At 39.2% G+C, this 17,968-nt stretch overlaps 1 protein-coding gene across 3 annotated transcripts in view; it reads left to right on the top strand.

Moving 5' to 3' along the window:
- LOC111653137 (cell adhesion molecule 2-like) overlaps window positions 1-17,968 on the top strand; it is a 145,583-nt gene that overhangs the window by 124,114 nt on the left and 3,501 nt on the right. For 2 of the 3 annotated variants that reach the window (XM_087173287.1, XM_023403606.2), the window contains 6 exons: window positions 2,071-2,223; window positions 3,028-3,165; window positions 11,408-11,566; window positions 11,873-11,963; window positions 12,166-12,344; window positions 17,352-17,378. In XM_087173287.1, coding sequence (XP_087029413.1) covers window positions 2,071-2,223; window positions 3,028-3,165; window positions 11,408-11,566; window positions 11,873-11,963; window positions 12,166-12,344; window positions 17,352-17,378 — 747 coding nt within the window. The remainder of the gene's footprint in view (window positions 1-2,070; window positions 2,224-3,027; window positions 3,166-11,407; window positions 11,567-11,872; window positions 11,964-12,165; window positions 12,345-17,351; window positions 17,379-17,968) is intronic. The other variant, XM_023403607.2, reaches the window with a different exon arrangement.

Raw genomic sequence — 17,968 nt, 5'->3', positions numbered from 1 at the left:
CTGAGGTGTTTGTGCTTCGAGGAACAGGTGGTTAAGAAGAAGAAGTGAAGTCGGTCTGTTTGTCCACGTCTTTCCTCTGTGCGTTGCAGAGATAGAGGGATATGGGCCAGGGGAAGTACAGTATGTCATCTTGTCCAAAGCTTTGATCCTCTCAGCCTGTACTTTCATATCTTTTGAGTTCCTGTACAATGTTTGCTTAGACCCCATCACCTCTCCAATGCATCCATCTACCAAAGCGTTCACTGCTTTCTGCCTGAGCCTCTGGGCATTTTCAAGCTCTGTAGTGAGGATGCTTAACTACAAAGAACATCAGGCAGCTTTGTTTCAGGATGTGGTTTGCTACAGTCAGACTATCAAATGTTTGTATTAAGCCCCATAGCACATAATAAGCTGGTTCTCTGATGGCACAGCTTGTTATTAAATTTTAATTCTGGCTTGAAGATTGTTTTTATTTACGCTACACTTTATTCTTGGATAACAAAGAGTCTCTAATAAGAAACTTCTTAGGGCCATCAATATCTTTATAGCCAATCTTTTTTTTTTTTCCTTTTTAGCATGCGTGTGATTATACGATAATGATCATCAAACGATATGGTGTAATTGAAGCTGAAGAACAGCGTTGTTGATAATGACCTATGTCTGTGTAAATCTAACAACCATTTCAGCCAATCTAATTCAATTGTGTGTCGCGTGTCTGCTGTGTGTGTTTATCGCTAAAATCAACAGGGAGTGGAGCCGGTGATTAATGATTTTTCATAGAGATGTCTTCTTTATCTGATAGGACGCCACTTTACATTGGCCACGATAATTAAAATCCTAATTCACACCTTCGCTGTAGCATTTTGCCAGATTTGCCTTGGTTGTACAATCCAATAGAGTTCAAATTACCTCAGATGAAAGAGTGTCCATGGAGGGAGCTGGCCAGGCCTAAAGGGACTAAGGATTAAGAATGTGTAATTTATTCAATGAAGAGCACTTTCATTCCTGCCCTCTGTGGTTGGTCGCTTGTAGGAACAGGTGATTCAGAATTTGAAATTGTATAAGAGATGACAGGTGCAAGATGACCTTTTTCAACCTAGCTCCATGGTTTTCCCTGGTTTATGAGGGTTTATTCACATCAGAATGAGCAGCGGTGAAGGTGCACAGTATCTTAAGAAAATAAGGTTTTATTTCAAGCTGTGTTTTAAGAATTCTCATTGTGATGTTATTGTATCATGAATCTTGTACTGTCCAGAAGCTATTTGTTATCAGTATTTTTATTTTATTTTATTTTTTTATAGCTCTCTACTAGGGCTGGGTGATTTGGTTGAAATCAATATCACAATATTAATGCACATCAAGATACAGGAGATATATGAAAGAATAGAATAGTAAATCAAATTGAGGTTCAGTGTAGTAAAATTTGTTCCATGCTTATGCATTACATTACATTTCTTAGCTTTACATTACAGTTTGCTTAAAATCATTAACTGCGACAACAGAAATTTGTAAAACAATATTATGATTTTCCCGATACAATACCACTGACAATTAATAAACAGTACATTGAATTATTGCTCCTCCTTTGTTCGTAAAATAATGTCTTTTTGACTCTAACTTTAGGCTAAGAGGTTCTCTGTCTGGCCAAGGTTAGGCTTTTGTATCAATGTTCAAAGTGAGAAATGCCACAGGCAGAGCCAGTTGCTGAGACTGTTAAAGTGAATGTAAATCAATACCTGGAATGTAAGTGATTACCAAAATAAATATTGTAATCTAGGACTGCAAGTTTTTTCTGCTGCTCCGCTCCAGTGCATCCTGCTGATACCTTATATATTCTCAGTGTCTGTGAATAAGACTGTCAGCACAGAATGCAAATGTCAAGAAAATGTTTCAAACCACTGGCCACTGTGTGTGAATGCTGCATTCGACAACTATTTGGAATAACTGAAAGCACAGTGTATTTAGCGTTGTTTTGCTAAAGGTCATCTGAATTACACATGGTACTGCCACAGGTTAACTGCTGTCGCTGAATTTGCCCATTAATGGATGTCTTTGTTTTCAGTGCTCTCTGTGTCCTCCTTCCTCATGCAGCTCTGAGAGACCACAGAATCGAGCTGGTGCGAGCCTCATGGCAGGAGCTCACCATCAGAATTAGTGACGTCAGCCTGTCAGATGAGGGCCAGTACACCTGCTCGCTCTTCACCATGCCTGTCAAGACCACCAAGGCCTTCCTCACTGTTCTGGGTGAGCACATCTGTTTTGGCCCAGTCTCCACAGGCCAATTACTTGTGGCTAATTCCTCACATTCTGACAGCATGAATACCTGCACATTTTTGAATTATAGGCTGTTGTTTTTCTTCACTGGGCACTTGTTAGTTTGTAGGAAAATACCATCTCTGCATTATGTTTTACCCTTTTCTACTAGAATAAAGGTTGACAGTCGAGCTTGCAAGCCAGTAGTGTTACTATATTTAATTTTCTGCCAAGCAGGACAGCCACAACAAACTCACTCAAGTTAAAAGTCAAAAGTCAACACCCACACTCTGTCAGCACTTACAGTACACTTATTAAGACTTGCATTTCTGTAAAATGACCTTAGTCAAGAATCTCACAGCCAGACAGGAAGACAGGAAGTAGGCACAGTAATCCTGGAGGAGAGATTTTAGGTAATTTGATTTTAACTTCATTTGATAAACCACAGACTTTTATATTCATTTTCCCATTTATTGTGAGCCAACATTGTCTTTAAAGAATTCCTATTAATTTGTTTTTTGTTGGTTATTTTTCATTGTTGTGATTTTCGTTTGTCATTCCTTTTTGTCCTGCCTGAGAAAAACAAACTGGAAAAGATAAACAGCCAATGTTCAATTTGATGTTGCCACTGAGAGAAGAAGGCACAAATATCTTAAAGTGAATTCTCTCAATGAGCACATCATTATTTATTGTCAGAGGAATACAGGATCTGTAGCTCACTGGGTTATTCCTCAACTCCTCATATACATTATTTATTCAGTGTGTTGTTTATAATTGTAATTTCACGCACAACAGGAGTACCAGGACGGCCAGAGATCACAGGATTCACCAAGCCTGCCACAGAGGGGGATGTAATCACCCTGACGTGCACCACATCAGGCAGCAAACCAGCCGCCAACATCCGGTGGTTCCGAAATGACAAGGAGGTCCAAGGTAAGCATGTGGTGTGGGTTTTCACAGAGCATTGTACCCTCTGTTACCACTTGTACCCTATTGGAGACATCATTACTGTCAAGTCATTCAGCTGCTGCATTCCTTTTGTGCTCATACTCATGCAATTGTTCTACTGGCCGGGGTTTAGTGGTGCCATGATTCGACTGGCTCACTGCCAGTGTTGCTGCTGTTGTTGGGAGCCGTCCAGATATTGCTGGACTATGCCGGAGCCGTCCACATTTCACTACCTGACCAAGCCCAACGACATATAGGAGTGCCTCTTATTGCTTCTAATTATACAGTGTACATCAAAGACAAGTTCTGCACGCCGTTCAATTCTCACTGTTAGTGCCTCTAAAGTAATGATGTACTCAGCTGGTTGATCTAATTGATCTGAAGGTGATGATCAAGAATGAGAACGTCAGGTTTAGGGCTTACGCAAGTTTGTTTTGTCAGCCAAACTAACAGCCAAAAATATATTCAATTTACAATTAAATAAAACAGAGAACAGCATCAAATCCTCACATTTTAGAAGCTAGAACCAGCAAATGTTTACATTTTTCATTAAACAGAATTACTTACAGCTAATTTATTATCAAATTTTGTCAATTCATTATCTGTTAATCGAGTAATTGACTCATTAGTGAACTGACTTACCGTTAAAGTTTGTTATGCCGGAGAATCAGATTGATCGAGACCATGTGCATCACTTCCATTTCAAGAGATTTACAGGTGTTAGTTTATCTCACGGTTAGAAATTCCACGCAGACCTCAGTGCCGTTTGCATGTGATGAGTCGATCTTGCTGGGCTTCCCATTCGTTCCTGTCAGCCATGTAACCATCCATCGTATCCCCAGGCGGTTCCAACTGAGCGCTTTATTTTTTTTTATTTGTAGGGCAGCGATTAGATTAGTCACATGAGTCGAGGAGGATACAAGAATGCACAGGAATGCAAACTCAGAAAGGCCACATAACTCGCTTCGCCCGGACTGAGAAAAAAAAAAAAAAAGCACTGACAGAAACAATGCATTAGGCAGCAGATGGTGCAATGTAATGTGTGCTGATCGCAGTAAACCAGCAGAAGTTTTCTGTGGTTTCACACAGCGCGCCGCACAAGCTTTCACTTTCTTGTATACCTCTTTCCAGACTGTCTGAAGCTCTACACTTTGTATTTTTATAGCTTTTATCACCTTCTTATTTCTGTTTAAAAAAAAAAAAGCACAAAAAAAGACAAAACATTAAAAAAATAGGAATGGAATGTTTTTCCTCAATTTGATGGCAGAGGTAAGCTGTGTGGAGCTCTTTAATGTAATGGAGCCTGCTGCGGAGACTCAGTGTGACAGTTGCTCTTTATTGAAGATTTGCACCAGAGAGCTTTTTCTTGGTGGTTCTGTCTGTGTCTGCCCAACATGGCATGATGATTGATGGGAGAGCGGCTGGGATATGAAGTTTTCTTGTTGAAATGACATGCACGTAGATTCCTGAAAGGCCAGTGGAGAGGTGGCACACAGCATCACAACCAGACTTTCTGTCCATCTCAAGAGGCACCAAGATGATCTTGGAATTTTTTTTTTTTTTTGCCTTTATAGCATGAGATGTACTTTAAAATACATCTTTAAAGCTCAAAACTTTATATTCTTAACATGGACATATGCACCGACACCAAATGCCAAAATATAAACAGTTCAAGAGGTGATAACATCTTACACAACTTCTATATTTTGTGGATATCAATAAAGATGTAATACCTTCATCCCATTCCCAGGTCAGCAGGAAAAATTAAAACAAAACAGTGATTCCCTACATTGATATTCCATGTATGAAATGACATTGATGTGTGTTGTGTGAATTGCATATCTCTAAAAAAAAGATCATGTACTCCAAGTCTGCCTCAAACTGGTGTCTTGTATACAAATGTTCTTTTATTAGTTTTACCTGTGTATGGTGGGTTTTATGAAGCCGCCTGGGCAAACAGACCTGGTATGATGCATCCCCAAGTCAAAGAGAGATAAAGAACAAAGCAGAGACTGGGGGGCTCGACTTAAAAACTTCATTTCCATGTCAAAGTGTCAAAGAGGAGGAATGTCAATCAGTGCTCTGGATCCAGGTCTTTTGTAGGTGCTGCTTTAAAGCTTTCTTTAGCGTGAATGTGCTGGGAGCAGCATGTTTTGCCATGGGTTCTTGTGTGGTGGATCATTGCCGCCAGTGTCTGCTGTCAGTCAAATCTATCCCCACTGGGGGACCAGTCTACAAAGCTCCAAGACGACAGCAGGTGTAATAGCAAAAACATGTCATATTTATTTCATGCTCTGATGATTTGTTTTTCAACAATTTATATTAGAAGCACACCGTATTACAGACCTCAAAATGCAACTGTCATCGTGTGTCAAATAATTTGTTTGCAGAGTATAGAGCCATACAAATTACTTGTGTCACTGAATGACAGCCGGGCTTCAAAGTGTAATCTATTGAGGAAAAAAAAATCCACCCACTCTCGCTCCCTTTCCATACATAAAGTGGCCAATGTGTTAGAAAGGGACAGAGCCGGCAGGCATCAGGAGTCAAAGGTAGGTTTTCAAAAATAGAAAGTGTTTATTTATTCAAAATGAAGAAGACAACGATTTACAAAATATGCGACAAAGTTCTTGACCCATAAAAGAGGTCATGTAAACAGAAGCAGACTCGGGTAACATTAACTTAGTAGAATGTGACTGTAACTGAACAGAGCGAAGTGACTGAACAGAGACAAAAGTGACACACAGGCCTGAAAAGATGTGTTTATTGTAGCTTAAAGAAACAGCAATTAGAACAACTTAAGGCAAACTTAACTACAGACAAACTAAAGTGTCACTGTACATGTGCGCACTACAAATAGAAACGAATGCGCTGCCAAAAACCTACTGAATAAACCACGAGGATGATATATGAAATAAAAACTGTGTCGTTATTTCTGTCTACTGATGTTCGATACGGATGTGATGTCAAAAGTAATAAACGAGAAGAAAATGAATCATGAAGTTTAAATCACAAAGAAAAAGAAGGTGTCCCAATATTCCCTTCACAGTTACACATTCAAATACACAACGGCTCCATTCAGAGTTCAAGCAAGATATCAAGCCTTTTGAATCTAGATCATTAACAAATAATGATAATAAAAAAAATAATAATAATAATAATGTGTGCTCCCAGCCTATTCCTTAAGATCAAGCAGAGCAAAGATAAATGATCACAAACCTTCATTTTTATTTGCAACAATACTTCACCCTTACAGGGTTTACTCCCTGCTCTTTGCTGATTTCTCACATCAAGTATTCCCAACATGTTGACTTTGTTGCAACTTTAATTGTCAAACATGAACAGCAACAAATGTAGGAACTTTCTCTAATCAGCGGTAAAACACATAAAGACGTGTTTACTACCAAAGAATCTGGAAACACATCGGAGCAGCTGATTCATGTTTGCACTACATGCTTCTCTAATCTAAAGATTTCTGATGATCGCTGTGTCCCATACACAGCATCTACTGTAGGGAAGAGCCGGGGGCTTTAGTAAATCTTTTCATATGCAAATCAGTGAATCATGTCATCAGACAACGTCTGGCCTTCACATCGTGTCTGAAATGTCTTTGAATCTTTGTGTCTCTGTTCTCTGATTTTATACCAACTTTGCATTAAATCATTAAAGCAACAACTCCTACTGAATATAAAAAGCCTTGTACATGTACATGGAATTTATTGTTCAAAAGGTCATAGGTCTTATTTAGTTGAAGTGTAACCGCTATCTTTTAATTAAATAGCGCCAGCACCAGGGAAACCTGTGTGTGCCGTAGTTAAGACATAATTCAAATAAAAACATTGTTGTAAGGTTTATAGTTTAGGCAACATCTTTTTAACAAATTGTTGTATGTTTAACAACGCTGCAACATGAACAGCCCCTTTCAACTTGATAAATCTCCACTTTAATTGTAAAATAATTGGCGGGGGTTCTTTGTTTTTCCCTCCTGTAGCTGTAGCTGTGGCTGTAGCTGTGTGGGTATTTGGGTGTTTTCTCATGGACATGAGATCCAGTATGTGATCGTGAGCAGGTTCCTCTTCATCATCTGTTGATTTTCCTATTTATGACCTATTTCTTAGAGAATTCCCTTCTTTCACTTTTCTTCTTCAGGTTCTATATTTTCATCTTCATCAACACCATGATCCAAAATTAGATCAACTGTCATTCATGCAACTATGACGCGTTTGTTGTATTAAATACCTGTTGTTATCAGCCGCAGCAGGGATGAGCTATGTGTTTCTGCTCATATTTAACCGTGACTTTTTTCCCATTATGAGTCTAGCATCTGCTTACTTAACTCTTAAAAACACAACCCTGTGGCTCATGATATTTTCCATAGCCCATTTGCTTAGCCTTTATCTCTGAGCTTTTAAATAATGGAGATATTTTTCTAAAGAATATCTGAGAAATTTACAACCGAGCCACATTACAGGAACATACTGTACCAGCATATGTTTTAGGACTTCCAAGTGTTTTCTCACATTTATTGCCTTAGATGGTTTTGAGCTATTTTTAGACCCTCACTTTTCCACAGCACGTCCAACTTTAGTGCAAAATAATCTGTTTACCTCTTTAGAATTTAGTTTAAAAATGATTTTAAAAAAACCCAAAACATTTAAACCAATAACATTAAAGGGCCTAGAAGCTATGGGGGGAGTTATAGAGGGTTGTAGAAGATCTGAGATAAAACATTTTCAGCTCCTGCTTGTTTTCATTGATCTTGTGCAGCTTCACAACAGAAACAACGTCCCAGCATCATCTGCTTTATGTAAAGAGGGACTTGAGCTAGTGCACATCTTTGCTCTGATTTTATTAGATGGTGATTTCACATTTGCAGCCATATGTAATAATGTTTACAGATATCCTAAATGACAACAACAATTAGAGACCATTACTTTGACACAGTGTTTCCTGGCTGGACTGCTCAGCCCATTGTGTGTGGGTGTGTGTGTGGGTGTGTGTGTGTGTGTGTGTGCTGGGAGAATAGTACCAATATGTGCAAACCGTTGCTGGTCTAATCATCTGCTGTAACAGAAAATATTGTTGTTTGTATTGTTTTGAAGCCAGAGCATTTTTTATGAGCTCTTCATTTCATTATTATTTATAGCAAATAGCAAGTTGTAATATCTGTTTGTGTGTTGTAAATACGTTGATGTTTAGTTTAAGTAAATACAAAAATATAAAAGTGTCTGGGGAATAAACCAAGATGACATTATAAACAGCTGTTACAATTAAATAATAAAATTGAAAAAAATATGTGACAAACATGTAATCAAAGTGTAATTAATATCGAACAATACAGTATCATGGAAAATGCGTGCAGATGAGTGTCAGTGTTGTATATTAGTTATAGGGTGTTGTATATTAGTTTGTGAACTAATGTAATGTACATACTGACCATAATGTACTAAAGGATTGTACTACCCTAGACCAAATTTAAACTGGTAGAAAATTAACTGCTGTGTCCCTGAAGCCTCTTTACCCTCCAACTGCCAAACACCAAAATACTAAATGAGCGAGATTGTTAATGAAGGATATCAAGTACCAATGTAAAATTAAAGACCCTAACTACTGTTAAATGAGGCAAAGATTGTTTTTTATGAATGTGACTTTATATTTAAAGGGCTTTCAACAGCAAATTAATGGAGAAATTAGGTCACGGAATTTCAGAAAAAAACAAAATGAAATTCTCAAAACACTGTGTAATTATTGATCAGCAGGCAGTGGGATGCAAACTGTGCCGAGCAGCAAGTTCTGCTATTAGAGAAACGCCTCTGATGCCATCATGAAATAAGCAGAGGCTCAAATCGTTGTGCACTTATTTCTTCAAGGCTGAAGACAACTTTACCCAATGAATATGAAACAAGAAAATCATCTTAGGGAGCTATACCTGACAAACTCTGGTATTACCCTTATTAGACCTGCACTTAGATTTTAAAAAAAAAACAAATCCTTCCATGAGGCTCGTCTTTTTGGTAAAACACACTCTGTGCTGGTGATTCCAGGAGTTGCCCCCACCAGTTGCCTGGATGCACATCTGCTTACTTGTTGGGGCTATGGGTCTAAGCAGATTCACCTGGGCACATTCCCACTCGAAAGCTGCCTCTGCATGCTCTGTGGCGATGCTAGCAGCCGCCTTGAAACAGACTGACAGCTTCTCTATGGTAGCTCTGATGCTGCAGGCAACTTGACGAATGAGAGGAGAAGCTGGAGAGATTTGGTTTGACACCACAGAGGCACTTCCTATCCCCCTTATGTACTTCAGGGCAAAAATGCAAGGCCTTTGACTCTCAAATGCAAGGCCCCTGACTTTCCTATTTGCTCAAAGGATATCTGATATTTGAAGTACTTTTTTTTTTTTCAAATATTCTCATTTGAGATGCATTACTCAATAAGAGTGTGGTGTCCTGGAGGGTGGAGAAGTTGGACTTTTCTTACTCCTTCTCTTGTAGCTATCTTCTTCTTTGTCTTCTTCTTGCTGTTAGTAATTTTAGTTCTGAAAGTGTGACGTTTGGTCTGTGTGTGTGTGTGTGTGTGTGTGTGTGTGTGTGTGTGTGTGTGTGTGTGTGTGTGTGTGTGTCATGCAAACAAAAGACATCAGTGAATCAGGAATAATAAAACCAGAATGGCGCACATGCTTTCAACATTTTCTAAAAAGCACAAAAGTGGAAAATACAATTTCATATAACTTACATAATCAGATTTTCAAACTGCCAGCTCTGTAATAAAATTAATAAATTACTAATTAAGCACATATAATAGAACTTTCTTACTTACAAGAGAAATGAAATGAAAGACTAAATGAAAAGTTAATGTTCCTTTTTTTTTCTTTTGAGATAAAGTTTGGTTACTTTAACAGACCAGAATTAAACAAACACCAATAATTGATCATCTGTACTTCACAATGTATTAGGATTTTGTCAAACCATTTCATGAAAAATCAATACCCTTCAATCACTGTATTAAAGAGCTGTTATTTAATCTGGAAGGTAAGAAGAAGAATACATGTAGTAACAGTAGCAGTAATAGTAGTAGGACTGTAGTTATAGCAGTCATAGTAGTAATAGTTCCTCCACTGGAAGGTCCAATAAAATATTAATCCCCTTGCACATGACAAAATCAAAGAGATTCAGTGGAGTGGAACAAATGGAACAGATCAGCCCAAAATGATGATGATATGGGTGATCTGGATTTCATTGCAAAGGGCTTTTAGTATTTAATAGACCAAGTGATTGAACAATCCATGTGGTGCGTGTGCGTTTGTGAGTGAAGGAGGGGAGTGAGTACATGCATATGTATTGATTGGCTCAGGTTTTTCACTGTAAGCGCAGAAAGTCCAGGGAAAGGGAGAGGGGGGGGTGGGGTGGCAGCACAGAGGAGGATGTGAAGGGGTTGAGGAGTTTAGCATCTCCAGTGAAAAGTCCTCCGTCAGTTAATGCCTTCGTCCTATTCGCATCGCTCAGGTGCAGTTGCCTCGTGGAGCTGTTTCCATAGAAAAGTGATGCTGCCACACAAAGTGTTGACAGGAGAGCAGCGGAAAACTACAAAGAAATGCTTCCAGTTATGAGTTAAGAGGCATCTAAATGAAGACAAAATTACATGGCAGGGGAAAACAAACAGATCAAGATCTGAAGCTGTGTAAAGGGTAAATGTTTGGGCATGAAACTGAGACAAAGGAGAGGAAAGAAAGCAAAGGTGTGACTACAACTATGGAAAATCCACCTCACACTGCCGGGGGGGGGGGGGGGGGGGGGGGGGGGGGAGTGTGTGCCTGTTTGTGTTGACTAGAATGTTTGAGAGATGGTCCTGGAGGAGCAAACACACCCAACCAACCGAGTCAACGCTCATCCTGCTCCCCCCTCACTATTCGTTCTACTTTGACTTGACTTTCAAAGGCCAAGGATTCTCTCCCTCAAAGGAAAGGCAGAGAAAAACAACAACAACAACAGCACTGCAGCTGTCTATGTCAGAAAAGCAAAAAAATAAAACTGAAATAAAATTTCATCTTTCTTTCTTTTTTAGTTAACATACAAGCAGATTTCAGTTTTTCTCATTTTCTTTTTCAAGCACTTTTTTCTTTTTCTTTTTTTTTGTATGAAGACCTTGCACAAAAGCCAGAACCGTTCCCCTGTAACATTTGCAATTCACAAGTTCATTTCACCCTTGTTCATCTCCTGTCTCTCTGCAGGCACCAAGGAGGTGAATGCCACAGGAAAATCATTCACAGTGAGGAGTAGCGTCCAGTTCCAGGTGGACAAACGGGATGACGGCGTCGCCTACACCTGCAGCGTGGAGCATGTGTCTCTGTCCAACCCCTACATGACAACTGAGGTCCTGGAGGTCCACTGTGAGTGCAGTCATACACACCCCACAAAGCTGGATTAGGTATAAGATTAGTATTGAGAAGAAATACAAGGATTGAGATTACATTTATGTCTGCAGGTTTAGCTTTGCATTTGCTCAGGATTAGTGTAGGATTAGTTTGCAGGTAAGGGATTAGTATCAAAGCAGAACAGGGATATGGGCTAGAGCTAAGAGTTGCCCAATGGGTAAAGAGCTAACTACTGTTGTACTTTGTCAGTGTAAGAGTTAAAGCCTCTAACACACAGTGCTGTCATAGCATTGGATTTTTTTTTTTGTCTCTTCTTCGCAGATGCTCCCCATCTGGAGATCACACATTCACTGATTATTCCACAGGAAGGGCAATACTTCAAATTGGAGTGTATTTCCATAGGCAACCCGATGTAAGTTGGCATTTATTCACAACTTCAATTTGGTGGTAGCGACTAGCATGAAAATCGGCAGGAATTTGACTTGAGATGTGATTCTTCTTCATTAGCGAATGTCATTTTTCAAGAATTGTTCTGCAGTTATTTCTTAACATTTAAGAAATCACAAGCAGCAACATAAAAGGAAAAATATTGCCTACATTGTTTTCTGTCCTAGACCTGAACCGGTGCTGTGGTCTAAAGATGGAGGAGAGCTGCCAGACACTGAGCGTATGATTGTGGAGGGCAGGGAACTAACCATCACCACACTAAACAAAACAGACAATGGCACATACCGCTGCGAGGCCAGCAACGACCTGGGGACCAGCAGTGCTGAATACATACTGTTTGTATATGGTGGGTACTTCAGCGGGGGCGAGTCTTGTTATGGATGATCAGTTTTGTTGTTGGTTGGTGTTCATTACACAGATACAAAGCCAGCAGGGAGGCTGTCAGTCAGGAAGCTTTATATATATATATATATATATATATAAAGAGGCTAAGCTGGCACATGTTATGATAAAAAACAAATGTCTCTAAATCAAACAGCATGATAACAAAGCAATAATCACTACCTTAAATATAAAAGAGATCAACGGGAGAGGATCACAAATTTCAGCATCTCCTGGAAATACAGTGTTTTTGTCCGATAATCTGCCAATCATAATAACTGCTGTTGACTTCAATCTTTTAACAGTCATTAGTGTTTCATTTATGAATATCAACTGACAGACTCCAGTCACCCGCAACCCAGTGAAGGATGAGCATGTACACGTAATGAATGGATATTTAAAAATGCATAAATCAGCAAACATGTTTTAAATTAGATTTATCGAATAATTAACAATCTTCCTGGATAATGTTTATCTTCATTTTGGCTGTAAAGACGTGCGCCAGTTTGATTTTAATAGATTTCAAACAAGACCCTGCCAGTGTGTTTGCACGGTTTAGATCCTTAACTACAAATCATGTGTACTTAACATTTTAGCTGACAAAACAAAGTATGTTGGACAGTGTTGTGTGTATTTTTGTTACCATTGGAGACAGCCATTTGTTTCCATTCGTTTTTGAAAATATAAAAAGCATTCATCAATTCAATTCATCACCATGAACATTAAGTGTGCGTGAATCTTTGTTGGCAATACATCATGGTTGTGTGATCATGCAGATTAAGTGCAGATAGATTTGGAATTGTCTCCACTGCATGGCCTCACAACAATATTGTAACTTTGACGATAAAGTAATGTAGTAATCGCCTGGTGTTCACTGTGATGTGAAGTTAAGAAGCAGAAGTTTAAATAGATCATACGCTGCATTAAAATGAATGGAAACAAATGGAACCCTATGTCAGAGAAACAAATGCAAATCTCTAACTGCGCTTACACAGACCATTTCAAGCTTAGTAGGACAAACAGCTCCATTATGTTTTCTTGAATCGGGGCTCAGCTTCCTGTTCTTGAACACCTCAGTATTAAGTTCAAACCACCAACCGTGTGATTAAATGACAACCTGCTGTTCTTCCTGAGTCACAGCCACTTTTTGGTTGGAGAAGTGGTCAGCTGTGATGAGAAGTACAGTATGTATGGTTTGTAGGAAACGGGATAAAACATATATAAAAACACTGGTATGGTCTTTTATAATATCATCTCGATATGTGATTGGTTTGTATTTGCTGCAAAATGGTAGTACAGGGTAGAATAAAAGATGGCTTCCAACAGCTGACCACAGTATTTATCTGACATAAATAGTAAGTTCATGATCAAGTATCATTAAACATGTTTCATTTTGTGGTTCAGATATACTGTATAGATGTAAATCTAATGCCAGGACCTACAGTAAGTTGTCTGTAGTCCTGCATTGCAGACCATTTCTTCAAGATTCCACTTCCAAATCTTTCCTTGGCACTGTGCAGGATAACCCAGTTTACCTCACTCTACTGTACACAGGCCTATCACTACACAGGTTTAGCGTTTGGACTCTTCCTGTGAGGAAGCACAAAAAAGTGTTAAGGATGCAGAATTTAGCTTCCAAGTACTGCCTGGAGGAGAGATAAGTTAATCCCGAGACAGTGGAGGGGATGAGAGAATAAAGACAGCATGGTGCCGGAAACGGATCATTAAGGCCTCGGCAGCACATGTTTATAATGTTTATCAAACACAGCCGAGTAAAAATACAAAAACAAGGACAGAATATATAAATTCAACATGGATTTATTTGTTTCCATTTTTGCCAATTAAACAGTCCCACATGAGAGTGCAGTTTGTTTGGGAGCGACTTATCACAGCTCCAGCGCTGGACTTATTCAAGCTCACACGCAGTTACTGGATGCACAGCAGCTTCTTTGTTCGATTTTAAAGGCAGAGGCTTTTGGGGAGAGAGAACCCTTCACTGGGAAAAAATGGAGGAAAAGGAGGATGACACATTCGTCCTTTCAGCTTTTGTTATCTTAGTCTCCTCTTTCAGCATGCTCAATGAACAGGGGTAAGGCAGCGATGTCAGGCTAGTCCATATCATCCTGTCATATCTGGGTGCCATGTGCTGGTCCATAGTTTCACTCCTCACATTTCACAGACAGGAAGGCTTTTTGCATTATATCAAATTATACAGAATTCGAATTTGTTAAATCTGGGTTATTAGAATTACAGGATATGTACCAACAGAAAAGCTGATAACCTTCAGCAGCCCTCTCACAGTAAATAAAAAGCTCGTAGTTACTAGGGGAAGGATGACAAATTGAGTTGAGTAGGTAAAAGATGTGTGAGACGAGCTCATTTCCACTGATGATGATAGTCATTCTTCAGCACCATCGTGTCTGTCTGAATACTTACCGGGTCTCTTTGGATCATCTCAGCCTCTAAGCCTAATTTGCTAATGACAGGAGAGCTGAGAAGCAATAAATGTCAACGCTCCGCCGCAATTCATCAACGTCTCCGATTATGCTCCTCGATACACTGTATTAAATAAAGCAAGGAAACACCATATATGATAATTACTCTGTCTGCGACGCTAGAGAGATGGTAACAGATAGTAGCTGGGTTAAATACAGTCGAGAGACGTCTGCGTCTATTTATGAAGCTGCAGCCCCGCGTCTTACATTTTGACCTCACATTTCACTCATTTACTACACATGTTCACCTCAACAAGTATGATACATGATGAGTTTTACATTCTCCGTGTGCAGCCTATTTACCAACCTATCATCATTTGCCGGAAAAAATGTAACAGATGTAAGAAAGATGAATCCTTCATGTATGACTCATCCTTTTCCCCAAAGATGTTTCGAAAAGAATCTGCTCATTCAGAGCTTGACTCATTCGTGCAACTCTTGTATTTTATCATCTGTGCATTTTTATTTCATTATTTTGCCTGTATTCACTGAGGGAAAAACCAGAATTAACCCACTGCACCAGCCACGCGCAGTAATTGATTTGTGCTGTTTGATTTTCCTGTAAGTTTTCTCATGTTGAGCCTGTTCCCTACGGATAGGTTTGTTTTTTGCTCCCCATTGCTCCTGTTTTCATTTAGCAGACGTCATCACCTTAGTGCCTCCATCCCCAGCTCCCCCGACTCCCTCTCTAGCCTCCATTCTTCCAGTCTGCTAATGCCGACATTCCCACATCAGGCATAGGCAGTCACAGCTGCGTTCGCAGGTACGCTCGCGAGCCCCCCTTGCCCTCGCCTCAACGCTCCGTGCACTCACAAACATGACACTGAACACACACTTGATGATTGATGAGCTAACAGCCGGGCTTTGAGATAGAAAATAGCATTGTTTTTCTGGATGAATTCAATACTCTGTCTATTTTTTCTCTTTCCTCTCTGCTTTATTTTCTATACACAGCACTGTTACCTCACCAGCCTTTTCAGCACTCATCCTGATTAGTGCTGTTATTGCTAACTGATGATATGCAGACGCAGTAGAACCAGTTACCACGTTATCATAGTTTGTAAGCCACTGCATAAAATATCGTCTTTACAGAAGCAGAAAATAGAAAAACATGAGAGTTTTTATGCTTTTGCTTAAAATGGTTTCTACATTTACAACCACACACAAGATAAAATTTGCAATTACGTTCTAACAAAGTTAACCAGAATCACATGCTTTGTGTGTTTACTTCAATTCTTCTCTCCCAATGGAATTAATGTTGTAGTGTTTGTGTATGACGTTGCCGTATTGAGCCACTCTGCAGGCAAAATATGCCAAGCGGTTGCCTTAACAGTCGAAATAGCTTTAATGTTGTGTGAGAAAATACAAAGGTTACCTAGATTTGGGATGTGCTTAATTTTGATAATCAACTCAAAGTTTCCTTGTAAACAAACAGAAGTTATATTCAGTTTATTTCACCAAAACGCATTATGTGCATCCTTGAGGTTTAGCAAACATTGAATGCATTTCCTTCCTCATCAAAGATTTGCAGCAGTGATTTTGTCGTAATGTTTTACACTGTGCATTGTTTCCATCCTTATAGACTAGCTTACAGTCTTTCCGAATGTCTTCACGACTAGTGGTATAGCTTGAAACTGGCAGCAGGATCGCATGCTCGTGCATGTAAATCTTTTTGCACATCCACAATACGAACAAAACAACAACTCTTAAAAACATTGCTCCATAGCAAAAAAGAAAAATCCACAAGGTACCTGGCAGTACCTATATACCCTGACCTATCATTCATGACAGACTGCTCAATGTATGTTGTTGAATACTCAGGTGGAGGTTTATGACATGTTACCACATACCTGAATTTTTTAAGATAAGATAAGAAATTCTTGCTCTCAGTATTAAAAGGTCGGTTAACACAAAATCCAAAAAAATATTTTCTCATTTACCTCTGGTATTGTTGCAGTCAGATGGTTTTTGTTCTGTTTTCACAGGTTTTAAGATCTATATGCTTCCACCTGCAAACAATGGTGATGAATAGTATTTAATTTGTATTAAAAAAATTACAGAAACAAAAAAATAGCAACAACCTGTTTCTCATATGAATTATTAGATATCTTTCAACCTGGGAAAATACAAAACTAGTTATTTGTAATTATTGGTAAACTTACCTATTAGAATGTACATTGCCAATTAGACACGGCAAATCTCAGTATATACGTCTTTGTTCTTCATCTTGTCCTTGTCAACGTATCTTGTGCTCTTCTCATAGTCATCGTTTCCGGTAACTCCAGTTCAGCATGTATTTGGCTCTGACAGCAAGCTTCGCTTTCCGTCACCTCTGTGCGCTGTCAAAGTAAAAACTCAGAAAACAGACCATACTAATTTCACATGTTTCCTTTGAACCTTGTGGTCACCTTTTTTACCACGGTGTTGTTCCCCTCGTCTTCCCTTACTGCTGTCACTGTCTGCAACCATGGCAACAGCCAAAGACTTTCCAGGGCCTACGACAGGTAAATATCCCACTAGATGATCATTGTAAGCCAGATTTACACTGTGTGATGCTGGATCTGGATCTGGGTCAGGACACATCACGGCCTCCACCCAGCATGAGCCAAACCATCACCATGCATGGATGCTCACTCTGCTGACGCCAGCCGCTTTCTCTCTACAGGCTGCATAAGTTATCACACAACATGTTTTTTGTTTGCTTTGTCTTAGAACCATCTAATTCATTGTGCAGTCTGAGTGGTGCTGGGCTGGACATTGTACCTGTGCCAGTGGGCAAATATTTGATTTCAGTTCATGTGAATACAGCGGGAATGGAAGGGAATGGACAAAATCCTTAATGAGAACTCGGCTTTTCACATTTCTGATCACTTAATACTTGAAAAAATATTTCTGTTTACCATTTTTTCCTAGGTAAATGTATATTAATCTATGTGCGTAACATGGTTGGAGCACTTTAGTCTGATATGGTATGATATATATATATAGATATATATATCTATATATATATATGCAGGATGAAAACAGGATAGAAACAGTTCATGTTGCCTTAATGTAACTAAACACCGGATCAGGCCCCTGTGTGCTGCTAAAG

The sequence above is a fragment of the Seriola lalandi genome, unplaced genomic scaffold (assembly GCF_002814215.2).
Source record: "Seriola lalandi dorsalis isolate HSWRI2012SDOR001 ecotype SW California unplaced genomic scaffold, Sedor1 jcf7180002054163, whole genome shotgun sequence".
Taxonomy (NCBI): Eukaryota; Metazoa; Chordata; class Actinopteri; order Carangiformes; family Carangidae; genus Seriola; species Seriola lalandi.
This window is presented reverse-complemented; position numbering and strand designations above follow the sequence as displayed.